Source organism: Antennarius striatus, chromosome 14 (assembly GCF_040054535.1).
Source record: "Antennarius striatus isolate MH-2024 chromosome 14, ASM4005453v1, whole genome shotgun sequence".
NCBI classification, from domain to species: domain Eukaryota; kingdom Metazoa; phylum Chordata; class Actinopteri; order Lophiiformes; family Antennariidae; genus Antennarius; species Antennarius striatus.
Window position 1 is genome coordinate 12,079,637 of NC_090789.1, and position 26,890 is coordinate 12,106,526.

Genomic DNA, 26,890 nt, shown 5'->3' on the forward strand with positions numbered 1-26,890 from the left:
TGCTTAAGGACACAATATACACAATATACATCTTAATGTTTCACTTGGAATAATATAAACACTCGGCGTTGAGCACTTAGCCTCTATCTGGCTGAAATATTTAATATTAGAGTCTCGGATGGAGTCACGCAGGCCCATTATGCAAATCCAGGCATCACTTGTGGGTTGTCCACACTTTGGCACAAGGGGAACAGAGGGTCTTCCCTAATGGCCCATACTCAGTAAACACAAGCCCTCTCCCATGTGGACAACAAAAGATTAGCACTACTTGCAAATACACAACTGAGTTCAAAGGCACGGCTCTTCTCTCGCTTCCCTTTCTTTGTGTGAATGCACAGATGTGAATATGAAGGGAATCTGCTGTCATAAATTTAACAATCTTCTGGCTTCAAACTCAAGTCCTACTTATAAGGAATACTATTCCCGACAGCAAATCTTCTCTTTTAATATTTATAATTTTTTTTGTCAATTTTGTTTGGATGAATTTCAATTTAAAAGACAATAAAAAGCCAAAATTGAATATTATCAGCACACTTATAAGTCTGAGTAATAAGCAAGTGTAAAGCGAGGATCCGTCCTGGCGCATGGGTGGCGTTTGTTAAGCGATGTGTGCGCACAAACCACGCCCTGCATCCCCATGGGGTCCCTTGGGCCCTTAAATAATGAGGCCTCGGGGTTTGCGATCTAGTGTCGATTCGGGCCTATTCTCCTTCGTGTCTTAGGGTCTGTGAGCCAGCGAACTTCAAAAAAAAAAGATTTCGTTTCACTTTTCCCAACACGTCTTGGAAATATGACTTCTTCTAACTCTGACCAGCGACTGGAGCATCTCCTCAGCGCCGTGGAAAACGAGTTTCAGAAGGGAAGCGAGAAGGGAGACGCGTCCGAGAGGGATATTAAACTGACACTGGATGATGCAGAATTGTGGACCAAGTTCAAAGAGTTAACCAACGAGATGATTGTCACCAAAACTGGAAGGTAGGTGTGAGCGGCAGATTTTACGCATGATTTTACGCACGGGAGCCCTGGCGTCAAACAAAAAAAGTTTATTAGTTTTAAAAGATAAAGAGCATTTCTGTCTACATGGGTTTATGCGGGCATACATTAACGAACAAAATAATATTTCTTGGCAAAATTCCCTTTCCAACAATCCGCCGTCCTTGACCCCCCCCCCCCTCCACAGGAGGATGTTTCCCGTTCTGAGGGCCAGCGTCACCGGCCTGGACCCAAACGCCATGTACTCGGTGCTGCTGGATTTCGTGGCGGCAGACAACAACCGGTGGAAATATGTCAACGGGGAGTGGGTTCCCGGCGGCAAACCGGAGCCCCAGAGCCCCAGCTGCGTCTACATCCACCCGGACTCCCCCAACTTCGGAGCGCACTGGATGAAGGCGCCCGTCTCCTTCAGCAAAGTGAAACTCTCCAATAAACTCAACGGGGGTGGTCAGGTGAGGAGGTCGTTACGTATGAAATGCTCTGATACTATATCACCTGTAGCATTGGTAGCTGTTTTTAAACAAATAAATTAACATGAGATACTTATGTCTTCACTGGAATATGAAACGGACACATCATTTACACTTAAAAAGAGTCAACATAAAAATCATCTGTTTCAAACTAATTATACACCAGTGGTTTTTATTTCTCTAGAAATTTTATGAAAATATCAGACTGAAATGGCCTGTTTTTATTAAAATGATGGTTATTATCAAGAGTTGGAATCTTTTTTTATTTATTTACTTTTAGATTATGCTGAATTCTCTCCACAAATACGAGCCACGAATACACATTGTGAAGGTTGGAGGCATCCAGAAGATGATCAGCAGCCAGTCTTTCCCTGAAACCCAATTCATTGCTGTCACTGCATACCAGAATGAGGAGGTTGGTTGTTCAGTTCCTTTGTTTGCTGCACAAGAAGCCCCGTTTGAATGTTTGTAGTAAATATCAGCAGAGAAACTAACAACTGCCACATCCTCCTCACAGATTACCGCTCTGAAGATAAAGCACAACCCCTTTGCTAAAGCCTTCTTGGATGCCAAAGAAAGGTATAACCTCAGGTGTTCTCTTAAATGATAAAAATGGCCTCCTGATAGCACAAGATCTAAACACAGTGTTTGACAGCAGGAGTGACCATAAAGAAGTCCCTGATCACAACGCAGACAGCCAACAGTCTGGCTACTCTCAGCGTAAGTTAAATCCATTTCTGCTCCAGTCATAATTTTCATGAGATGATAGAAGGCCCTTAGCTGCATTTAATCATTTTCTGTTGCTCCAGACAAAGATAAATCTTTAATTATTATAATTACAGCACAACTAACACTGATAACGTAATATTTGTGATATGTTACTTTTTTTTTGGGTTACGTTTACCAGTTGGGGGTTGGTTCATCCCAGGACAGAGTCCTATCTGCCCAAGCAACAGCCCTCCTCAGTTCAGCGGGTCAGCAGGCCACTCCTCTGGCTCCTACTGTGAGCGCTACTCCAGCCTGAGGAGCCACAGAGCGGCCCCATATCCCAGTCACTACCCACACCGCACCTCCAGCACTAGTGAGAGCCATACAGACTTAATATTTGCATCTACTTTTTATGGATTAACATTAAACTGTTACTTCTTCTTTTTTTTCCAGACAACTACATGGACAATACTTCAGGGACTCTGCCCACTCATGACAGCTGGTCTGCTCTGCAGATCCCAAATTCCACAGGCATGGGCACCCTGTCCCACACCACCAACTCCACCACAAATTCTAGGTAAATATTTATCACCTTCCATTTTTGTTTATTTATTTCTGAAGAGGCAATTGTTGATCATAAAAAAACCTTTTGACCCTCGTCCACAGTCAGTACCCCAGCCTATGGTCAGTAGCCGGCACCACCCTGACCCCTTCAGGGTCAGCATCAGGTTCCATATCTGGGGGGCTGACTTCCCAGTTCCTGAGGGGCTCCTCCTACACGGGCCTCACCTCCTCGCTGCCTGTCTCCACGCCCTCCTCCATGTATGACCCCAGTCTGAGTGAAGTGAGTGTTGGCGATGCCCAGTTTGAGAGCTCCATCGCCAGGCTGACCGCTTCCTGGGCGCCAGTGGCACAGAGCTACTGAGCAGTGTCTTAAGAATGTTTCTGACACCGAGGGCTTCAGAAGCAGGACTAAACGCTTGAATAAAACGATCACGATGAAGACAAGGAGTACCTGTATGGATCTGTCTTGGCTCCTGTTTGTAAAAACTCTTTAATTCTTGAGTCTCTACTTAAAAAAAAAGATGTTCAGTGAGGCTGGAGTTGTACTGAAGTTGGCATTCAAAGACCAAATAAGACTTTATTAAGTCTTAATAAAGCTGCATGGTCAGAACTCTTGCTCTTAGTTATTTTCAACTTGCTTATTCCACATTAATAAAATTTTTATTACACTCCTTTGATACAATCCACACTCAACAATCTTTGATTGATTTTTAAAAATATATAAAATGAAGAAAAGGTTCTGCTAACATAAATGTGTATATGTGTGTAAATAGAATAAATTAACGTCCAGTGTTTTCCATATTAATGTGCCTTTTCTGATTGCAATAAAAGTTCAAAGATTGGAATGATAAACACACAAGTGCCTTCTACATCCTGGAGGGATTCTGTCAGGTAAAGAGCCTTCCCTGTATATAACTGTATTTGTTTTTGAGCTCACTGTGAATTTATTTATGTCATTTAATAATAAATTAATAATGTTTGTTATCTCCAACGTGGGATTCAGTTTATCTGGTTTACACTTTGCTCCTTTTCAAATTACAATCACTCCAGACATGGTCTTAATGAAGGTGCAAGAGAAAAACATGAATTATAAAACATAAACATAAAAAACAGTCCCAGATCGGTAAAGTCAAAGGGCAAATCTCACATCCAAGCATGTCTTTTTAAACCCACAGGCTTAATGCGGATGTTTGACTCCCATCACCTTTATTTAATGAAACTAAAGTTAGCCTACAGATGACTTTCTTAAACAAAGGCCACTTTAATGATCCCCTATGGGGAAATTGTATTTACACTCATACAGTTACATGCATATATACATAGTTGTGTACAGGCCCCTGAACACAACCCACTAGGGGCAATCACTGCAAACAGTATATAGGAGGACGCAGAGTAACGGGCCGTGACTTGGGGTTGCGGCCCACCTCCCACTGTCAGCTCACACTCCGAGGATGGCTTGGAGGGAGCGAGAATCGAACCGCCGATCTCTGATCATGGGTTGGCTGTTCTATCGCTGAGCCACTGCCGCCTGCTAAAATAACAGCATCTACATGGCTACGCTAAGTGACATCCCTGACATGCAGTTAAAATGAGAAGTTGGTGAAGAAATGTCCATTTAAAGAAATCTATTGCAATACATTTCCACCACCCTTTTGTTACAATCTGCGTAATAGTGTGACGGACGGGCCAACGCTTTAAGAACAGTGTGTGAGCTGAGCTGAAAGTTATGAATATGGACTTGAAAAGCTAACACTTGGTATTGAATTTAATACCATGTGTATTAAAACAGATTGACATTACTAGCAGGAACATACTGGACACAAACCAAACAACCAAACTTTATTTGAACAAGACTTTTCATATAGACTGCTAAAGATAGCACAAATTCAGTCTGTGTATAAATATGTGTCAAGGAAAAATGTTTCAAGGACTTAAAAAAAAATATTTTCAAGAAATTATTTGTACACTACATTATACATTATAAATACAAGATTATAATTATTTATGTTATTCTGAGTTATGCCGTTACAAGTCAGCACCTTTTTTTAATGGCATATTGTAATTGTGACAATTATTGATTTGAACTTATATAGTTTATGGTAAATACTGTTTAAAATCTGCACTGACAAATTATTCATCACAAATATTCTAAAAAAAACTTAGCACAATATACAAATAAGTCTAAAAGTGCATGCATATATAAAATGCATGTTACATCAAAATTATTTGGGTGTTGATTTTAAAAATTGTGTAATGAATCAAATTGTTTGTCATCATGGAAATTAATACGGTGAATGAAAGTTAAATAAAAATAGCAATTAAAAACTGATTAAATGTAAAAAGCATTGATGTAAAGAACAACTGAAGAACTTGACAAGTGATTTTAGCTCCAGCTCCAACCCGAAGCCATTGGCTGGACAAAGTACTCATGACGTCAGCGGTGTGATGTGTGTGTCAGGCCAGGAGAGGCTTGGCTGTCCAGTGATGGAGAGGTCCTCACTGAGGTGTAAATGAAGGCTGGAGGGTCACAGGGCCACAAGCAAACAGTAATGAAGCAGCAATGTGACCTGCAGCTGGTGGGAGTCATTTCAGAGGAGCAAAGGTCCCCCCATGAAACACCGACAGAGAAAACCTCCACTTTACTTCTTTTCCAAATGTAGCTCCATTAGCTCAAACAAAATACATTCCAAAAACAACCTGCAACCAAAATGTTAGATGATGTAAGACATCAATCTGAAGCAAATATGGTGATTCACAAACCCTCTCTAAGTGCACTCACATATGGCAGAAAGACAATATACTTCTGAATTTGATGCTAGTATTATTATCATGATGTTACTCAAGCTTTTCTTTTCATAAAATTTGTGTTTTTGAATAGTAGAAGACACTAAATCATTGAAATTTTTGATATTAGAAATTGGTTCCATTCTTACTTGATACACAGCTTCATTTGTTTCGTATTTACTAGTTCATAATCTGCTGCACATGTGAAATGGAAAATGCTTTGGACTGCAGGAGGCCTGGGATAAAGAGGGATGGGATTGAAAACAACATGATTCAAATGGCATCATGTTATGTATGCTGCCATTTGAATCATATACTGTATAGTTGAAGTGCAGCTCAACTGCAGTATAGTATAGTAACATACTGCGCAGTAAAAGGATTCATTAAATCAAAATCATATTTTAAGTTTATTTAACAAGACTGATGCTGACTGACACTGGCAAAACAAAAAAAACGGGAGTATCAAGTGTTTTCCATAACTTTGGGTCATTATTGACTGCATTTCTGTGACTCTCCAGTAAACTGGCAAAAGTTAACCACACAGCATCCTCGAAGGCGATTAGTGAATATGGGAGTTAGCAAGGTAGCTTGTTAGCTGGTCCATTTAGAGCTTTTTAAATATTTTTGAAATTAAAAGTAAAAACCTTTCCATTTTCAGATGAAACATCGATCCTAAAATAAAAACCAAAAGTTATAACCTTAGATTAAAATCTTGGAGTTAATTTCTCCAGATTATTAAACTTTGAAGTAAAATAAATTTTCACTTTTGTTCTCGTTTAACCATAAAAAATCATTTACCGTACATTCCCCCTAACTAAGGAAATCTACTTTGTGCTTTTCAAATATTTAATCGAGTAACGGTAGTAATGGATGAAGCAGCTCCCTTGTGCCACCCCATAATACATAAAGTACCTTACACTTACCAGTCCCCACACAGTCACCATGTTGAGTTCCTGCACACTAACTGTCACATTAGATATTTGTATTACATCATATTAACATTTGATTCAAAGGATTAATAAGTATTTGAAATATCATCTGGTGTGTCTGAATCAAATTACCTGATCACAATCATGTAACGGTGATCAATAATAGAAATACTGTTATACTTGAGGAAATTTCTGTTATAGCTGCTGAAGAGCTGTTTAAAGCTGAATGACTTCATTCTCTGACTCATCTAAGGGTCACCGAGCCTTTGTGTCACATCTTCAGTGTTACGTGTGTGTGTGTGTGTGTGTGTGTGCGTGTGTGTGTGTGTGTGTGTGTGTGTCTGTTTATGAGCAGTTGTCCAGACATGGTGGGGAGGATGTTTGCTGATGGTCTTTGCTCAGCCTGCAGTGATCACCCGGTCCTGCCGGGCACAGAGTCGTCTCATGTTCTCCCGTGTTGATCTGAGCTAACTGAACCCTTTGTCCTCCCCAGACGATCCCCTCGGTACACCCCAGCCTGCAGCCTGTGTTAGCCTTCGCTAATTGATAATTGGAGTTTGACTTTACACACCAGCCTTTTCTCCACCCCTGGAAGTGTGCGTTACAAATACGCTTTACAGAGTGTGTCCAGCACCCAGGTGTGGAGGACGGAGGACTCTCAATAGCAGATACAGATGTTAAGTTGGGTCACGGTTGTCTTATATTGACGGTCGTTATGACTTTTATTAGTAGCAGAGGTGAATTGAAGGGAAAACCCCCCCAAAATGGTATTTAACATCTGTTTTTGTTTTTTGTTGACACAATTAGATCTTATTGGTATGCACTGAAGTCAGATTTCTTCATCTAATGATAAGCATTTATTTCTGGCTGGTGAAGAACACGTCCACCTCCCATCCCATCTTTGTCCTGGCGTCCCTACACGTAACACTCCTCCACTTCCCGGAACAATTCGGCGGTCAGCCTCATGGAAGACAGCAGAAGGGCGAAGTGGTCTCCACAAACAGCACCGTTATGACGGTGAGTCACATTGTGCAAGGCCTGGTGGTTGATTTATGAGGGGGCCGCTGCCAAAAAACAAGTTGTCAAGTCTGGAACAGCAAGTCAGCGCAGCGGCGGGGAGGTGTGTTTGCAGACCGCCCCCTCGTCCGCCCCAAAACCCTAACCCCGTCCTTCTGATGTCTGTGTGTCTTCGTTAATGAAGAAATTCTGGTACCTTAGTGAGACATTGCTGTCAGCTGAGCAGACTGAGCCCTCAGCTCCTGTGTAGTCATCCAGCCGCCCCACCCAGACGCAGTCTCATCAGGCCTCACCTACCTGGACTTAGTGGAAGTTGTGCTACTACAATGATCCGGAATCTGTTTAAAAAGTCATGAAATCTTTTCAATATACTGATAATATTTGTGATTCCTACTAACAACTGATGCTGGACAATATCCTTCTTACCTGTGTGGTTATCAGATAAGTTGCTCTGAAACTTGCTGTGACATGGAGGAGAAGGGAAGACAACTTATGAATATAACTATATGTACAAACAACAATCAGCACAGACCAAAACACCTAAAAACAACACAAGCATATGCTGTCAACAAAAAAACACCCCCAAAATTTAACCAAAATCTGCTCCTTTGTTGAGACTTGTGCTCAGAAGTGGTTTGAATTTCAAGTTGTCCAGATTTTGTTCATTGATTTTTTTAAATTCCAAGCTACCACTGGCATGCATTAAATGTTGTAGATTATGATAAAAAACAAAAATATGCGTCTTTGTCAAAAATGCGTTTGTGTTTTAGTTATGTAGTGCGGATGTTTTTCAGCAAAATTCTCTTACAACCACATTACCATGAATTAAGAAAAATAAATGGAAACAAATGGTTGCCTGGAGGAAAGAATTAATTAAAAGCTGCTCTAGTCAATAATTTTTGCTTAACTATGAATTAAATTACTCAAGGTGCTTTTCATGATAATGAAGACACAGATAATAATAATAATAATAATAAATGATATATTTATCCATTCCTGGAGAGAAATTTAACATATTTATTATATATATTTTTAGCTGTTAAATTGTCAGGAGTTGGTGAACAAACAAAAAGAGTGAATGTCAGATGGCACAAGGTGTTCAGAAACTATGAGCACATAGTTTCTGAACACCTTATGAATCTGAAATTCTACAGAAATATTTGAGGATATGCCGGATTAGTGTTTTTATTTGAAGTATGCTACCTTAAAAATACAAGTAATGAGGAACAGCAGGCAGGCTGTGTGTCCAATAGCCTCACTGGAGTTGAATGCACCTCCAATAGAAACATATCCTCATGACAAAAGACATAAGAAAACTGAAAATACCAAAACTTTAAAAAACATTTCCCTCCATAGATAAACTGGAACAAAACCCCGCATCCTTCATCACTTCCTAATAATCAAACATGATGTCTGGTGCTCTTAAATCAGTCTGCAATTAGTCCTGATTTCCAGAAAGCGTTTTTGAACTACACGAGCAATTTCACACATGAGAAGGACTTGCTAGCCAGCATAAGCTAATATGCCTCCTCCGGTCACCACGGTGATGGTGACAGCCTCTCACCATCCTGAGACACCAGTCCAGTTTAACAGTGGACAGTCACACAAGCAGAAGTCTTGTTAGCAAACTGCTCTGCACTAGAGTAACATTTAGCAGCGGTGCATGATATCCAGTGTAGTCTGAGTGAGAAAGCGTGTCTTTCACTCATTGCTAGCAGTATGCTGATTATCCTCAGGGTTCAGACGACATGTCAATCACTACATTCACGGGAACTATAGGCCATGATGGTTCCATTTGAAAAGAGTCCGTTACTCTTAGAAATATGTCTAAATTGTGATGAGAATGAAGTCCACATGATTTTATTGTGGTTATTCAATGTGATTTTACTTCAATTCTACAAAATTTCAAGGTTTGTAAGTGTTAAGCTGTATGTAATGATGATAGCATCCTCAAAGATGGCTGTGGGAATTGTGATAAGATGTCACTCGAGTAAAACAATACTTGCTCATTAAAGTCATGAGCAGCAAACAACAAATGAGCAAGCTGATGGAAGTACGGAGTTTGTTATCACATCCTCACAAGGAAAGGAGGAACGACACGTTGATGTTTTATTCTGAAGATGAAGATTTAAAGTGATAGTAGCGGCTCAGAGGTGAAGAAAGCTAATCAAATATCGAATACCAAATATATTGTTATAGAGAAACAAAGAGGGACTTTCTTTTGATAGGGTCTCTGTGAAAATTTGTAGTATCTTTATTAAATCAAACTGTAATTTTGACCATTTTATGGATATTTTTTGGCGATATATTTGCAAGTTGGTTGTGTTTTTTTGTTCACCTTTTGTAGAGGTAAAGCAAAACCAAAAACAATAAAAAAACAACAAACACCCCCCCAACATTGTGTGTTTTAGATCCGGTGTTTATCACTCTGACACCACTGTTTCACATTCAGATTTTAATGTGTTAAAATGAAAACTCTCATCCTACCATTGAATATATTACTACTTGCATATTTTCTGTGTTTCTATGTTAATATGTATATTTCACATTAAATGTTAATATGTATATTTTTTATGCATGCATGTATGAACCCCCATCCCCTCCGCAGTCATGCAAATTTCCCCACTGTGGGATGAATAAAGGTATATCTTATGTTTTCACATATAAAATATGTATTTAAAAGGAAAGTCAGGAGAAAACATCAGAGAAATATCATTTATTGAGGGTAAATCCTGTTGCAGATAAATATTTGCATCTGATCGGATATATAGACCCTTTACATATAATCAACTATTAAACACATTTTCTAGATACCTATCAAGCATACAGGACAGAGCCCAAACGCCACTGAACACACTTCAGAGAAAACACTGCCCCCTCGTGGTCCCACGGTGAAAATCCATGTTTACGAATCCACGTGATCCTTCAGTATTTTGAACTGAATAGGACCTTGATGTAATTCATTAAAAGGGCATTAAAGAAATGTGTGACATTCACAGCAGCATTGCCTGAGAACTGATCTCATTAACTTACAGTCTTAATGAGACAAAGTGAGTGAGTGGCTGTGACTCTGGGTGCTGGCAAAAATCAGGACTCACAGCAAATAAAAACAGAAAAGCAGAAATGAAACGACATTACTTTTATTTGAACTTCATTTATTAAAAAAACAATCTTGACATCTTTTACTATTGAGACCACATGCAAAACGGGAGCATTACAGTCATCAACATGTCAAAAAGCGTCAATGCTTTGTTTTCAGAATGAAATATATGCACTTAAGACACTGATTTCACCCTAAAAAAACTATTACAGCAGCAGATTCAACACACAGAGGGAGGAAGATGAGGCCAAAATAACAGAATGAAATGTATGAATTGAAAAATGAAGAGAACAACATCTGGTATGGAGGGAGCAGACAAGGGCTCTGATGTGAAGCTGAAGGCGGCGAGTCTCAGCTGAATTTGGCTTTAGAGAAATCCATCTCTGGGTGTTGAGCCATGAACCTGCAGACACAGAAGATGTTACAAACCCGACAAAAGCACCAGGTTCATCCTTCATTTTCATATTTTAAAGTAATTATTAATCCAAAATAATGTCACCACCACATTGGATACAGTAAACGAACTTAGTCAGGGACATTCAGAACTAAATATTCAGATCTATGTTTTGCAAATGACACATTTCTGTGTACTTTTGTTTCACCTCATGTCTCATTAGTTATTTTTTAATCTTGACTAGCTCAGGTAAAATAAGGTCGATTTCACATTGTCTGTACATGTTCATTTCTAACTGCTATACCTTCGTCCATGGATTTTTATTATAATTTTTAAAAAAATGTTATATACTGAATTAAATCCCAAAGGAAAATTAGTGGCACACTCTATTTAGTCACATGCATATTTTTGTTGGTTAGTGTGTACAGGCCGTAAACAGACAACCACGCTCACAAGGGGCCTGTACGCATGCAGGGGGCAGGTAAAGTGGTGGGGAGCTTAATGAACAGCTTGTAGGAGGGGACGGCGCCTTGCTCAAGGGCACCTTGCTCAAGGGAGCCTCGCTCAAGGGCGCCTCGCTCAATCAAGGGCGCCTCGGCAGTGCTCCGGAGTGTGAGCTGACACCTCCTACTCTCAGCTCACGCTCCGGGTGTTTTTGGTCGGAAGCGGGAATCGAACCGCCGATCTTGGAACATTGGGCGACCTGCTCCACCACTGAGCCACTGCCGCCCGCAATTTATTTAAAAGGTGTCGGCTGTTCAACATTAACGAGAAAGAACTGTATTAATACTACAGTATTAAATCAATGGCTTGACAGAGACTAGAGGCCTAAAATGATCCATCACAACAAACAACATGCTGCCTGTTAGATTCATGTTGTAACACAAGAACTAGCAGCAGGTGTTGCCTGTTGTGATGACACGGCGCCGGAACTTTTACACAATGCGACATTTGTGTCGTTACAATAAACTGGAGACGTCTACAGAAGAAGAAACAGTGAAGGATGTCCTGGGGACAGGAGGGTTGCCGGTTCAACACCCATGTGGATCAAAAGCTTTGTGTGTGTGTGTTTTATGGGCCTGTACCAATATATATATGCATATATAAATATATACACGCTTCTGATGATTATTAGAGTGGAAAAATTATTCCCCCAACGGGGGACAAATAAAGGGTTGATTATAATTTGTCTTCTTTCCAGGACGTGGTGCCTGCTTAACCAAAGACTCAGGTGTTGAACTTGGCCTTGAGCTTCTAGCCTGCAGCAAATAAATATGAGGAGCAGTCTAAGGAGGTAATTTGAATTCTATTTTACTCCACACCAACAGTTTATTTTTTCTATTTTCAAACACGACGCCACGTCAAGTGACAATCATCAGATGCAACGGATCAAACTGGTTTTTAGCTTTAGGGCCATGACAACATTATAAGTCTATGCATATGAGTGTGTGTGTAGAATATCGAAAGATCTATGTGGATTTGTGGATATCGGGGTAAACAGAGTTCATAATGTGGACAATCCACGTGCGGGCACCAAAATTTTGTGAGGACAACGGCTGTGTGAAGTGATGGGAAAGGTCATCTACAAACTGGGTGGCACTGCATTAAAAATGGTCGGGAGTAATATACAAACCAACCACCCAACAGACACAGAGGAAAACATAGGCAAAGATAACTATGTTTGCATCTTCACAGTTCACAAGAACATAAATGGGTCCTCTGGGCCTAAAAAAAGCTGCTACAAAAACCAAGCTATTATAAATCTTTCAGCTAAAACAGAAAGACCTTGAGTACAGAACTAGAAAAGCAGCCTTCAAATCCATTATCAAACTTTTTACTTTCCATAAGCCTTCAGTAACACTATCTCTAAGCCAATTAGCCAATAAAACACAGGATATCAGCTGACAGAATAAAAAGATCCAGGATGGAAAGCCCGTGGCTGAACTGAGTAGCAGTCTTACTTTTTCAGAATGTCTTGTTTTTTCTGCTCCTCAGATGTAGGTAGACCCATTGACTTCTGCCTCTGGTCATACATCATCTTTTCCACCATCCCACGTGTCTCTCCATCCAGATCCGAGAGCTGCTCATCAACAAAACAAAACAAAAAAAACATTACTAATGTTAAAAGCAGCCATTATTTTACGAAACACCTTGAGGCTTAAAATTGACACCTTTTACCTTGGAGTTCTCTGGACAGACTTTCTTGGTGTTGATTTCTGGATCTGTAGTGACAATCCTACTCCACCACTCCATCTTATTAATCTAAAATTAAAGAACGTGATTAGACTCGGTGACTCAACAGTTATATCTGTCTACCGCACAAATTCTGTTCTTACCTTTTCCAAGTGCACTGTGACAACCTTGCCATCATCGATGAGCCAGGAGCTTTCCTCTACCTTCACCTCATTGTAAAGCTGTCCGTCAATAACAGGAGGGTGTCCCTTCAGGCCAACCTTGATGGAGCGCCGCTGGATGTCCACCACGACATCTCTGCCTTTAATGCGAAACTTGACGTCAAAAGGCACTGCCAGCTGAAAGGGGGATATCAAAAGCGACAGCATTTATTTAATTTTGCTTTAGGCATTTTTAGGACCAAAAATCTGCATCTAATTTCATGACGGATTTCAACCAACCTAGAATTATTCTTACTGGTTTCACGGATGAAAAGCCAAAATCATTTAGAAACTAACATTCTTCAGCGAAAAGATGAGAAGGTGGTTTTATGCTCACTATTTGGATTTTGGTATATAAAATGTTCCATTGTTATAAGAAATGATCGACACGTCAGCAGAAGTTGTAATAACTGTATTAAGTTCCTTTTCCTCCCTGTGAAAATGTTTCTTTCATTTGATCTATTGAACACACATGGAGGCCGGACTGTGTAACAAAAGACACTGCAGCGGTGTTCAACTCAGTGATATGTTTTTAGATCTGTTCAGAGCCCCTTAAACCTTCTCCATGAATCTGATGATCACATCAAACAAGGCAAACTCAAACACGTCACCAGTCGTCTCTTCCAGCTGAAATCACAATACATGACGAGGCTCACAGGGCAAATTTGACCGCCTTCATCCAAATTGATAATTCAAGCTGACATAGCACTATGTGACCCATCTGATGACTGTCACATTTTCAAAAGACCTCTAATACAACTAAAAAAAACAAAACCCCACTTAACTTCATGGATGTGTTTTTCTCAACCATGTTCCTATTATTACATCACAGAAAATGTACATGGGGGTTACGTTCCTAAAAGGACCCGTGATAAGTGAAATCCGTGAAGTGGTCCACTTTATTTTTTACAGTTATTATACAATACTGAACTACGTATACAATGAAATCAAAGACCAAAACCTGTTTTCAGGCCCAAGCATTAAAACAAAATAAAAACAAACGTTTTCAAAAAGTGACTATGATAGTTTTTACTGTAAAATAATATTTTTAATAGTCAGTACGAGGTTGGACACAGCGTGATTCACACGTTTTCCACCGTTCCTCTAACTTTGCGTCTTCCTCACTCCGCTCCGCTGTAGCGTCTTTTTCTGCTGAAGGCTGTGGTGCAGGTGTCTTTTTCCGAGAGAACATAGTTATGGGTAATTGTTGGCAGTCTTTTTTCTTCTGGACAAGAAGATGTTTATAAACAGACATGCCACCTTCCATTATATTTGAGAACTGTAATGAACGACACATTAAAGGGTCCCATTCTTGCGCCGCACGCTGAAGTTTCGAGGCCATTCTTACCATGGTTGCCAAGCGATCAAGTGTTAGTCCATCCTCCTCATCTTTATCAACACTTGCCCCCTCTTCTTCCCCTTGTCCCTCATCCTCCCTTGGGGGCTTTGTCATCTCTGCCGGATCTTCATCAGTCAGTGGATGTGGGTGTGCACCAATCAGGGCATTAATGTCATCAGGAGTCACGTCATTAAAGCCGTCTCGTCCGAGCTGTTTAGTTAGAATCACAGCTGTATCTACCATGGAGTGATGGGTCTCGTCAAGGGAGCCCCCGTTCGGGTTTTGCACTGCCTCTGGCCACAGTTTTTTCCAGCAGGCATTCAAAGTTTCAGGTTTCATCTCCTGAATAGCCCTCTGAATATTTTGGAGACATGATACAATGGTGTAACCACACCAGTAGTCCTTCAGTGAGAAATCTTGATCCGATTCCACAGCATCAACAAGGTGTTGCAGGGTGTCAAGGCTCTCTATATACGCGCCAAAGCACGGATGATGCCTTGGTCCATGGGCTGAATCAGCGATGTGGCGTTCAGCGGCAGAAATTCGATTTGCACACTATCATAAGACAAATCCTCAGCATGACCTCAGGCGTTGACAAGGAGCAGAAGCACTTTAAAGTCTAGTCCTTTTTCTCTCAAATAATGCTTTACATCCGGGATGAAACACTGTTTGAACCAACCCAGATGAAGCACTTTTGTCATCCAAGCCTTTGCATTGTGCATCCAGTAAACAGGCAGAACATTCATATTTTTGTTTTTTCATGGCTCTTGGACTTTTAGACCTATAAATAAGTCCTGGTTTTATCATAAGACCTGCAGAATTTCCACACATAACGAGAGTCAAACGATCTTTTTGGGCTTTAAATCCCAGAGCTTTGGCTTCTTCCTACATGATAAAGGTGCGAGAGGGCATTCTTTTCCAAAATAAACCTGTCCTGTCCATATTAAAAATTTGTTCAGGGTTATATCCCCCTTCCTCGATGATCTCTGTAAATTTTTGGTTCAGAACAACATTTTTAAGTCCAAAGCATTTCTGAAATTTCTGAAACCACCCCTTGCTGGCATTAAATCGGCTTGTTGCTGCATGATCGGCACTCATCGATGGCCTGAAATACTCTTTCTTCACTGTCATGAATGTCATCGCTGTCAGCAAAGGTTTCATAAAGGTTTTTAACTTTTATGCGGATAACGTTGGTATCAAGCATAGCTTCTACTTTCCTTGAGCATGTCCAGAAGTTTAACTTTTTCTGCGATATTTAGCATCTATCTCTGCCTTTTGAGCATGTTGTCTGGTGCTTTTGCTGACGCAGAACGTTTCTTTGACATTGTGGGTTTTGTCATTGAGTAAATTTGCAAACTTATATTTGGCAAGCTGTACAGAGACGAGGCACCATGACAGTTCACGTTGGTCAGTCTCTTAGCCAATCAGGATGCAGAACACAACGCTCGGTTAAAAAAAAAAAAAAGCATTAAAAAACTGCACAAAAAAAATCAGTGAAACAGCGAATCCGTGTAAGTTGAACCTTGTTATAGTGAGGGTCCACTGTATACAGAAAATACAAGACTTTGTCATGAAACAAAGGAAAACAGTCCGGAAAACACTGATCATCAAAAGCGCCCACTGAGCACCTTAGCGTTCCACAGGAATGAGGAATTAAAACAATAAAAACACTCACATCAACTTCAGACAAGGTCTGTGTCCACCGGTAGTTTGGCAGGTCAGCTCCATTTTCTGCATTTGGCTTGAGTTTACCTTTGTCTTTCTCATCCTCCTCTCCTTCTGAGTCAGACTGTAGATGTGAGAACAAATATATCAGCACAAAACTTTTCTGCTCATCAATACCAAATACTGTCAGGCTAACTCACCCCCTTCTCTTTTTCCTCTTTGTCAGGTGACTTTTCTGTATTTTCTGCTACACTCCTCTCTTCCTCCTTTTTCTAAAATATGGAGCATAAAAAGTAATAATGGTAACACAACAATGACAGTGGCTGCAGTGTGGAAAAACATCAAGGCTCTCCGGTTTCACCTTGTCAAGCTCAGATTGGAGTTTCTCTGCTTCTTCATCAGTAAGTTCCTGAATTCTAGGACCATCATCTGTTCTCTTCTTCCTCTCTTCCTCTGCTAATTTGGCAGCTCTTTCAGCTTTCTCTTTCTTTGCTCTCTCCTGTTTCAGCTGCTTCTCTTTGTGGGCCTTCTGTGCTAGGGCATTGTGGTGTGCAAAAGCATCTTTGATAAGCTGAAAGACAGATCGATGATGGATTATGACTGTAGGTGTCACTGCCACAATTAACTGCAGCATGTTGTCTGAAATGCCACATTGGATGCTGATATTGTGATATTTCTTACCTTTTCAGGAGCATGTTGATCTCCGCCGGTGAAGAAATCAGTTTTGCGACGAAGGAAACTGAAGAATGTGTTCACTAACTGATGAGAAAAAATAGCCAGTCACCGATCATTACATCAGCACCACACACACACACACACACACACACACACACACACACACACACACACACACACACACACACACACACACACTTTTTATACAGCTTCAGATTCATCTTTAGTTTCAACGCGTCCACCAGAATAAACATCCTCACGGGAATTAGTTATACAGAATTAAATTGAATTAAACTAAGATTTTAAGCTTCTTGTTAGCCACGTGTCAAGTTACATGGAACATTCTACTTGATTAAAACGTAATATTAAGATCTTTCCAGGAAACCGATGTATTAGTGAAAAGTACAACAACGACCATAGCCCGTAAAATAGTCAATAACGTTAGCTTTTCTATACAATGCTACAGTAAATGGTGCTTCCTAGCTTACCGGCTAACTGCATTAGCACGCTAATTTTAGCAAGTCAGCAACGCACTCTCACCTCTTGTACACCTCCTTCGTGTTGCTGAGCCATAACAAGCAACATGCTATCATACTTCTCTTCATCTTCACCCATATTGGTGCTTATATAAAGTTTAAATAAAACGTTTACTGTGCGATGACAACTTGTATCGCTAAGACTGTAAGGGCCAAATGCTCGTTTCCTGGAAACAAACCCCGCCTCCTCTCAATTTGACCAATTGAAATAGCACAACTTGATTGACATCCAAAATATCGAATCAAATGAGAGAATACTTTTAGGGAGGCGTTGACGCCCCGGGAATACAGAGAATTTTCTAGATAAAAGTCCAAGTAGAGGTTTTACTGTAAATATATTTTTCCATAATTTTATTATATAAGAAGTACAAGTGACTGTAATTAATTAATTTACAAATGCTGCTGGAGTTCCTACCACATTGTGTTGCATTTAAAGAAAACAGCCTTTATATCAGCAGTGCTGAGTGACCACAAAGGCCTTTGGTGATGCTGGAATATAGTCTACCTCCCATGCCAGATGCGCCTCACTGAATAATTAATATGAACATCTGCAGAAAAAGAAAGGATGGAGAGGAAAGAGGGACAAATTACATATTAGAACACACAGAATAATATTTTACAGAATAATGAAGCGTGATCATTTTTAGGTTGGTCTCAATGTTTTGTAAAATTCAGTGACAGAAAAACAGTGCGCTTTTGAGCTGAAATGAGAAATGAAAATTAAATAAATATCCACCATTATGAAAAATCTGCTTACACAAATGACTCCGAAGATTAGACATAGGTTTCAGTGGGTCAGTGATTTGGCATAAATTACTTTGGTATGAAAATAAATTTGGCCATCATTGCAACACCATCGTAGTATATCATCTACAATTATAGTCTCACTCATATAGGAAATTTTTTAATACAAATATTTTTGTCATAGCCTTGAGACTATTTTGTGGCCATTTGAAACTTAATGACAGTTAATAACAACGTTATGGTTGTTACCAGTTGTATTTTATCAGATAAACTGATTGACTTGTTAGATGTGACACAGACATTTAAATATACGTACATTGTACTTTGTCATACTTGTCAAGTTGTGTGTTGTGAACACAAAAGCTACCAATGTGTTCTTGGGGATTGTGGGTCAAGGAGTTTTGTTCAACAAAGAAAACACAAAAATGCAAAGTGTGCAACTCGAGGACACAGTTCCCTTCACCGCAGGTTGGCCTTCCAGTCAGATCACCATCATGGCTTAATCTCAAGAAAATACGGTTTGACTCCCTCATGTGGCAATAAATGGTAAAAAACAAGCAAATAACCTGTTTTGTTTGACTTCATTTACTTTATTATTTTTACAATGAGTCATCACATAAAAAATGGCTTTACATGCTTCTTTTACGAGAGAGACGCAGCAAGTATATAATAGTTCACTGAAAGGTCATTATAAAGCATTGCGCTGAGATATTTTGCAGTTAAAAGGAAATTCACCCAGTTTACTGAAGTAGAAGTACATCAGGATAGTTGCAGGTTATCTTTATGACACAAACACATTCACCACTTTAAATTTAGTCAAGCAGCTTTTTTTTTTCTCCCTTTTTTCGCTAAACCAGAGCAACTAGTTTAACACTAGCTTATTATTAGCATCCTGGTGTCACACTCAAATTCTTGCCATAGATCCTGGCAGAATACAGAGTAATCTGGACACTTACACCAAAACTCTAGAACATATGTTTAAGCTACCAGTGTGTAATAAATTAGAGTACTGTGATATGGTCCATGCAGAAACCATAGTCTCATGCTGATAAAAAAACTGAGAGCTGAATAAATTCCTCTGAGTCAGCTGGCCAAATTCCCATCAGCAAACAGGACAATCACATTAGGTAAAGAAATCAGACTTTCATTTCACGGGTCAGCTTGGGAAAGTAAATTACAATAACTTATAGTTCATCTTGCAAATAAAAATTTAGCTGCATTTCATACCGGCAAAATATGAGTTCATCTGAGTTACAAACAGAATGGCCAGAATCCATCAAACACCTGACTGACTGACTTAAAAAAGATCGGCTTCATTTATGACCTTCATGTTCAGATTAAAACAATAAAAAATCAGACCCCACAGTTACATCACAGCTGTGACATAGCAATTACAAAATGAATTCATTTCATTTCTTAAGACAGACTGGGGGTCTAATTAATCACTATAACCAAAAAATACTATCATATCTTTATGATAAAACTGAAGCTGCTACTGGTAGCAGGTTGTTTTAGTTTAGCAGGAAACAGTGGAGAACAGCTAGCCGGCTCTGTAGTAGGATAGATCGCAAACATCCACACACAATTCAAAAATAAAAGTGCATCGCCCACTACAGGATTTAGTGAGAGTCTCGTGACCGATAGTGAGACAATAAATTTCGTTTGTCAGGATGATGGCTATTTGGGGTGAAATCTGATTTTCCTGTCAAGTGAGCTCAGCTTTAATTTTTAGAGATGTTACCTGAATAATTTTGTTGCCTCTGTATAGAAGCAGACTAACTGTTCCCATTTGCAGAGGATTTAGCTGGACGTTGTGTGTAACTCTGCATGAAGGTAAATAGCCCGACAAGAAAAAAAAACAGTCCCACAAAACAGAAATCAAAATTACAGGATTGTTCTATTAATTACTATTACTTCATCCTTTGACACTGCTACCACTCTTAGAATAAAAATGAAACTATTAGAACATAATTCCTGATCATTAATCCTGATTCACTCACGTAAGACAAGTATGTGAATTAAAAGCATTACATTCACTTTAAAATCACACATTCTTTTAATCTAATCTGTGATGATGAAATGTGGCAAAATATTTCATCTTCCTTTGCATAGCTACAGAAATATAATCTCTTCAGGTTAGGTTTGATGAACTTCACTCAGTTCTCCTTCAAGGACCAGGGGACGGTTAACAACAATATAATGCAGGATCAAGCTAAAGATGTTGGCAAAAACTGCCTGCAGGTGAACCTCCTGTTAAAGCAGTCCTTCAAAGTTAGACATGATGTTTATCAACTGTAAATATCTACACACAGAGCCCTGAGTTCATTTAAGTCCTTCAGACAATTTGAAACTTCACATTTTCGTAGCTTGCAATGCAAAGCTCCAGCCACTGCAAAGAACTCAGCTCTGCCAGACGCTTGTTTGCAAGCAGCATTCACCTTTCGATGTCCCGTCTGTGACCTTGTGGACGCAGCACGACAAACAGTTCAAGCATAAATTGCCAGCGTGGACTCATGTTCTCACAGAGCTTTGGATGAGTGAGATGCCTGAAGAATTAGTTTGTGTGTGTGAGGGAGAGTAGGCTGTTGGAGAACTGGAGGAATGACCTGTCAGGACAAAAGACATGAAAACAGTTTTCATCACAGAAGAGGAGGAGGAAGCCGCACATTCATTCTACACATTGTACACTCTGATGCTCAATTCATTTGGGAACCTATTATTTTAATATACTCTCTACATTGAGATTCTACATTTCTATTGTAATGGGTCTATTCCCCCTATCAATACAGTGGTGAGGCCTTTCAATCAGGTGCTTCTACAAGTTGTTTACATTCATCTTGAACTTCATCTTGAGGATGCTATTCCTCTATAATTTTTTTAAAATTAAAAAAAAATTATACACTGTTATAATCCCGAAAGGAAATTAAGAATGCAAACTCTAGTTTTTGTTAGTCAATCAATCACACGCATGCATATTAGTGTGTACAGGCCCCTGTAATTCACACAACCACACACAAGGGGGCCTGTAAGCGTAGACGGGAGGTAGATTGGCGGGCAGCTCCTTCGTGGTGTGCCACAAATGAGCAGCTTGTGAGGGGGGATGGCGCCTTGCTCAAGGGCACATTGGCAGTGCTCCGGAGGTGAGTTGACACCTCCCACTGTCAGCTCACCTCCGGGTGTTATTTTGGGCGGGAGCGGGAATCTAACCGCCGATCTCAGAACAATGATGACCTGCTCTACTGCCAGCTTTACCACTGAGCCACTGCCGCCCCGAAATCTTTTCATTTTTCTTTGCGCACACATAATATTAACTGATAACATTTCCACATGTAAGGTCATACTGAATATAGAGCATCATTATCTCTTATTTTATGGATGTCCTCCTGGTTGGATTAAACAGACTTTACTTGAGGGATTTTAATGAAACTTTGTTGACCTCACCTGACACAAAAATATTTAGACTGTCAGTGGTACAGCTTTATTTTGGGTCAGTTTGCAGAAACTGAAAAAGGGATTATCAAACCAAGTTAACCAAAATCCAGATTCAGACTTAAAATATTTCCTCTCTGTAGTTATTCTGTTATAGTTAGTCTTAACCTTTCAATTTCCTTAAATAAAATTAATGAAACACAACCATAGTATTGCTATTTCATCCTTATTTTCCACTAATTCATGTGTGATTGCTGCTTTCTAATGATGTCATCTTGTCGTGCTTATTCTGCTGAGTGGAAAATTAAATTATCCTTCAGCTTCACTGAATTTTTATATCATGTTGATTATTTAGGGCCAAAACCAAGAGAAAGACAATTACATTAATCACAATTATTTCAATGCCAATTAATCCTCAGCTAACATTTCATGATGGTGCAATAAAAGTTTTCAGGAACTGACACCAGTGTTACCGGGAAATGTGTATTCAAAAAACAAACACAGGCCCTCTTGGCAAGCACATGCATGATGGACTTCCCCTCTTAAACCAGTCAAAGATTTAACAGACCAAACAAATGATTGAACTCTTTCCCTGCTCCAGTTATATATTAAATTCTCTGAAAAAAAGAAAAAAAAAAGAAAAGAATAAATGTGCCAGTATTGCCGCAAAAGATAATTCTTACTGCCATTGTTTCTCCACATTTCTCTGGCAAACTTGTCAGAAGATGTCAGCTCAGATATCTGGATGTTTGGATTGGATTTGTAGTCATCTTGAGAAAACAAAGGTAATGATTTAGTTGTTTTGTCAGAGACAACACAGATCTAGAAAGTAAAAAACAACAGCAGCAACGAAAGAAACACAACTTACTGTTGTTGCTGAATGAAAAGGAATCACTCTCCCTCATTGTCTCGTTCCCGCTGTCTGACAGCGTCCTCTCCCTCCTGGAGTTGGGCGGCCTCTTCCTCGTGCTCTTCCTAGTGCTGATGCGGATAATTCCTCGCACCAGGCGACACTCGGCCTCCTGCTCGTCCATTTTGTGCTCCTCGGCCAGTGAATTGATGAGCTGGTTGATAGCCTTGCTTTTCCTCAGAAAAACAGAGTCTGATGTGCACCTGGCCAACTCCTCAATCTGGTATTCAGAGTACAGCTTCAGCAGTTTCTTTGTGATCAGAGAGTCCACATTCTCCTCATCATCCTCCCAGTCATCAAACCTCATGGACTCTTGAAGGGAAGGTTGGCTGGGCTGCGTTCGACCACCAGGGGGAAGAACATTTGACGGAGGTTTGGCATCAATGTCTAAATACTCTCTGTCCACTTTGACTCCAGCGATGTGGACGTCCCCCAGCCAATCCGCAGTGTCCTCATCTTTGTTGTCTCCTGGGTTCACAGCTCGAAGGCTAATCTTCTCCGCTTCGTCTGGGGTGCTCTCGTTTGGTGCCAGGCACAGAGACAGGATGGAACGCTGGCAGACCCGATACAGCCCACAAGTGAGAATACCGCAAAAAACGGTTCTACAACTACTTGAAGATGTGCAGGGATTGCAGGTTTGTACTGCAGAGGACGGGTCTGCTGAGGCAGTAATAAAGCCAATGGTCTCATGCTTCTTTCCATTTGCATCTTCAAGCTGTGCTTTGTGGATGATCTTTGGCTCTGGGGTTGGGAGCCTGTCTTCCACTGGGTCCACACAGCGCTCCTCGTAGGACGACCTTTGGCTGCCGCTCTGACTGGGTCCCTGCCTGTAGCTGCTATGTCCCGAGCTGCGTCTCAGACTGCCAGCAGACATGACGTTGCCGCTACAAGAGATCAAAAAGCGTGACAGAAAATTAGGTTAATTAAGCGAGTAACAAGACAGAAATGAAATAGCATCATGAAAAGACATTCTCGTTACCTCTGCCAAGGAAGACATGCTTTCAACAGTATCTATTTTTTTAAATCTACTTCTCTGTCAATAAGATTACACTTGCTGTATTAAAGATGATGGGCAGCTTGGATCCCATCTAGGACTTCTAACCCTCAGAAAAACATGTGTTCACATGATAAACTAACAGCATGGATGCCCACAGTAAAATCTTTGCAACATGATTTACGTTTATTGGCTCCAATTTGTGTTGCACATGTCAACTTGGATCTGGCTAGCTTTTTCTATTAAAATATTGATGTCAAATATATTTTTAAAAGTCACAACTAATGCTATAAAGATTAAAAAATGGATTATGGACTGATTTAATCCAACTGTCAGGCGTCGGTAAGGGATACATCCTCAGCTGAGAGTCCAGAACCTAAAATTGCTTGCAGCTTCCTGAACCACCTCTCTTCAAAACAAAAGCAAAACTACCACCCCCAGGTGCCGGTTAAAGTAGCCCAACTGGTTCTCTTGAGGATGTGTTATGTGCAAGTATAATATCAGGAAATTTCTAAAAATAAAATCTTAATGACCTCATCTGAAAAAGAGTTTCGGTGATTGCCCATGTTTGTTTGCCTGTCTTTGAAATGTCTTAAAAAGATGTAAAACAAGTTAGATGAATGTCCTATGTAGTGGTAAAGCTTGGCCAAGGATGAAATGATTAAATCTGGACAAAGAACTGCAAGTAAATCCCCGTCAGATCCCACCAGTAAAAAGATATAACAGACACAAGTTGACTAACTATTCATCATGATGATAAACAATTAATAATGCTGGAACGAAAAATCAAAATAAAGCTGAAACTGTATTCATTCAGTTAAGTAATAAATATATCAAAATTAAAATTACTAATCTAGATCTGGAGGAAAAACGCCATTGGTGAAATAATGTTAAGCTGCCAAATGAACAGACACCCATGTGATTCCTAATGGCAATAAGTTCAATGATGAAAGTCACTTTTTTTGTTTGTTTGATGATGTTCAACAAATTTTCACGTTTGAATTCATCCAAACTGATTTCGTGTGTCCGTGAAAAGCAGCAGGTTACATCTAGACGTAAAACAAAGTGATCGATTCAAGAGAACTCATTATTTTGCTGATCGATGATTCTTAATGCCATAAGTTAAGTTCTCAAGGTTATGGAGTTATGTGTTTGTTTTAACACGGTGACACTGCGCCGACAAACAAAAACGCTGATAAACGACGGATTTTTTTTTTTTGACGTATCCCAGAAACTTTTGACATTATTTACTGCTTTTAGAGACAATGACACCGATGACTTTACGAGTCCATTAGTTACGGAAAACACAGCTTTAAATAACCAGAAACAGACACGGTGCCATGACGGCATATGTTTGGATTTCAGTGTTTCTGTAGCTTACGTCATAGTTAACAAATTAACAAAGAAGTGACTTAAAACTATTTTTGTTCTTAACGTCATAACACGGCCACCCTCACTGTTTGAAACGTTATTACATGTATGTTAACTTTCATGGCGACTTATTGTCACTGCGGCTCTTTCCTCCATTAGAGGACTTCTCACCAAACATGACTCACATGTACACCGTACGTCCACCAAATGACTTCCAAGTTAAGCTCCTCTTCTCCTCCTTGCATTAAACATTTCTTTTTTTTTTAATCCATTTCCCAACGTCTCTTTGGGCAGCTCCTGTATAAAAACGTATGTTTCGATTTTCAACTAAATCCGTGTACCTGAACGTCAAGGTAGAGGAAACGCGCCAGGTGGTTACGGCAAGAGGTCGCGCTTCCGGTTCTGACATCAAAAATAAAACTGACGCTCTACATTGAGTGGCTTATTTAACGCGGGTTATTTCCAGTAAATATAATAAATCAGTGTCGTATTCATATCTTTTTACAATAACCATTAAGGTAACCTTTCATACACAAGCAAAACAAAAGTTTAGCAAATGCGGCCTTTATTTTGATACGACTTCCGGTGTTTTGCAGAAACCTGCCAACCTGAAATGTGTGCCCTTCGAGGCGCAGAGCAGGAGAGTCCGGTCAAATGATATGCCTAGAACCGTTGACGCAGATATTTAACGAAGTTTACACTTACGAATCTGCAGAGTTGTCGATGTGTCACAAAATTTATGATCACTTCTTCAATTTTAATTTGCACTTTTTTCCATTGTGCCTCCACCAACCAGTCGGACTACAGTATTTGTAACACAGCCACTGTACTCACCCACAGTGCATTTAGATATTTTAGTTGGTGTGATTGCCTGCTGCTAACTGTGGACCTGTTCATTACCTCCACCAAAGGATTGGAGGATGTTATGTGATCACTTATAATTGTTTTTGTCTACTTCACTGGAAAAAAAAAATGAAAATGATGCCAAACGATTCTGATGAAAGTTACTTTTGGGCACAATGGAGTGAGAATGCAGATTCTGGATTTTATTTGTTCACTTTCTTCAACATTCGTTGAGACAGGGCTTTTATTTTTATTATTTTGTTATGTTTCTCATCTTGTGTGACTCATGCTTAATGATCTCCTAACGGTGATATAAAAGGTATTGCACATATTGTGCAAACTCACATGTGTGCCAACTTCATATTTTGGAGGCTTGAATACTAATGAAATTTACTGGAAGGAGTTTTATGACAGACAATTAACTTCTGATCATTCAGGCTAAAGTGACTCAGTTGGATTAATTAAAATTTCAAAGCAAGCATAGCAGCATGGTGACAGGTCATTTACTCAGCTTTTAGATATGTATTAACCGGTGAAAATCACCTTTCTAGTCAAAAGTATGTTACTTGTTTATTTTTATTGAAACAATTAAATTTGAATTTGATTTATTAGTATCTTCCAGGTCCATTACCCCCTTTCCAGCAGGATATACTGTACTAATACTTGTAATATGACAATAATAAATTCAGTGATACCTTTTTTTTTCTTGAAATGGTGGTTTGTATAAAAACATGTGAGTTGTGGTGCATACCGTCGGATCTTTTTTCCGGGACAAAAATTGTTAGTATGATTTTTTTTTCACTTTATATATTATATATATGTATGTATTTGTGTGTGTGTGTGTGTGTGTGTGTGTGTGTGTGTGTGTGTGTATGTGTGTGTGCGTGCAGGAAAGCACGTCTTAATTTTCTTTTACATTTTCTATTAATTTCAATTCTACGCCAGTAGTTGGCGGTAACTATACATTTTTGACTCAAAACGCCACAGGATACCAAAGAAGAAGAAGAAGCGGCGCACAAACCAAAGAAGAAG

General features: G+C 39.7%; 3 protein-coding genes across 3 annotated transcripts; 1 reads left to right on the top strand and 2 right to left on the bottom strand.

Annotated features, from left to right (window-relative positions):
* Window positions 1–790: 790 nt before the first annotated feature.
* Window positions 791–3,096, top strand: tbxta (T-box transcription factor Ta). The gene is made up of 8 exons (XM_068332958.1): window positions 791–975; window positions 1,181–1,445; window positions 1,744–1,878; window positions 1,981–2,042; window positions 2,122–2,183; window positions 2,371–2,544; window positions 2,625–2,748; window positions 2,838–3,096. The coding sequence occupies exons 1-8, from the start codon at window positions 791–793 to the stop codon at window positions 3,094–3,096; spliced, it is 1,266 nt and encodes a 421-aa protein (XP_068189059.1).
* A 7,503-nt stretch (window positions 3,097–10,599) lies between these two features.
* nudc (nudC nuclear distribution protein) lies at window positions 10,600–17,744 on the bottom strand. Its single transcript, XM_068332959.1, has 9 exons — window positions 17,572–17,744; window positions 17,038–17,115; window positions 16,718–16,927; window positions 16,557–16,628; window positions 16,367–16,480; window positions 13,296–13,490; window positions 13,138–13,221; window positions 12,921–13,039; window positions 10,600–10,968 (listed from the first exon to the last, which is right to left on the bottom strand). Exons 1-9 carry the CDS (start codon window positions 17,644–17,646, stop codon window positions 10,917–10,919), a joined length of 999 nt encoding a protein of 332 aa, XP_068189060.1. The 5' UTR covers window positions 17,647–17,744; the 3' UTR covers window positions 10,600–10,916.
* Window positions 17,745–18,891: 1,147 nt separating this feature from the next.
* On the bottom strand, window positions 18,892–25,367 carry LOC137607507 (keratinocyte differentiation factor 1-like). The gene is made up of 4 exons (XM_068333332.1): window positions 25,201–25,367; window positions 22,609–23,534; window positions 22,424–22,510; window positions 18,892–20,917 (listed from the first exon to the last, which is right to left on the bottom strand). Exons 2-4 carry the CDS (start codon window positions 23,522–23,524, stop codon window positions 20,823–20,825), a joined length of 1,098 nt encoding a protein of 365 aa, XP_068189433.1. The 5' UTR covers window positions 23,525–23,534; window positions 25,201–25,367; the 3' UTR covers window positions 18,892–20,822.
* Window positions 25,368–26,890: the final 1,523 nt, after the last annotated feature.

Coding starts and splice junctions, on each gene's coding strand:
- tbxta (XM_068332958.1), top strand. CDS start 791: ATGACTTCTTCTAACTCTGACCAGCGACTGGAGCATCTCCTCAGCGCC. Junction 976..1,180: donor ATTGTCACCAAAACTGGAAG/GTAGGTGTGAGC, acceptor CCCCCTCCACAG/GAGGATGTTTCCCGTTCTGA. Junction 1,879..1,980: donor CTGCATACCAGAATGAGGAG/GTTGGTTGTTCA, acceptor TCCTCCTCACAG/ATTACCGCTCTGAAGATAAA.
- LOC137607507 (XM_068333332.1), bottom strand. CDS start 23,524: ATGTCTGCTGGCAGTCTGAGACGCAGCTCGGGACATAGCAGCTACAGG. Junction 22,511..22,608: donor CTTTTCATTCAGCAACAACA/GTAAGTTGTGTT, acceptor TGTTTTCTCAAG/ATGACTACAAATCCAATCCA. Junction 20,918..22,423: donor AATGTGGAGAAACAATGGCA/GTAAGAATTATC, acceptor TTGTCCTGACAG/GTCATTCCTCCAGTTCTCCA.
- nudc (XM_068332959.1), bottom strand. CDS start 17,646: ATGGGTGAAGATGAAGAGAAGTATGATAGCATGTTGCTTGTTATGGCT. Junction 16,629..16,717: donor TCCAATCTGAGCTTGACAAG/GTGAAACCGGAG, acceptor TCCATATTTTAG/AAAAAGGAGGAAGAGAGGAG. Junction 13,222..13,295: donor TCACAGTGCACTTGGAAAAG/GTAAGAACAGAA, acceptor CTTTAATTTTAG/ATTAATAAGATGGAGTGGTG.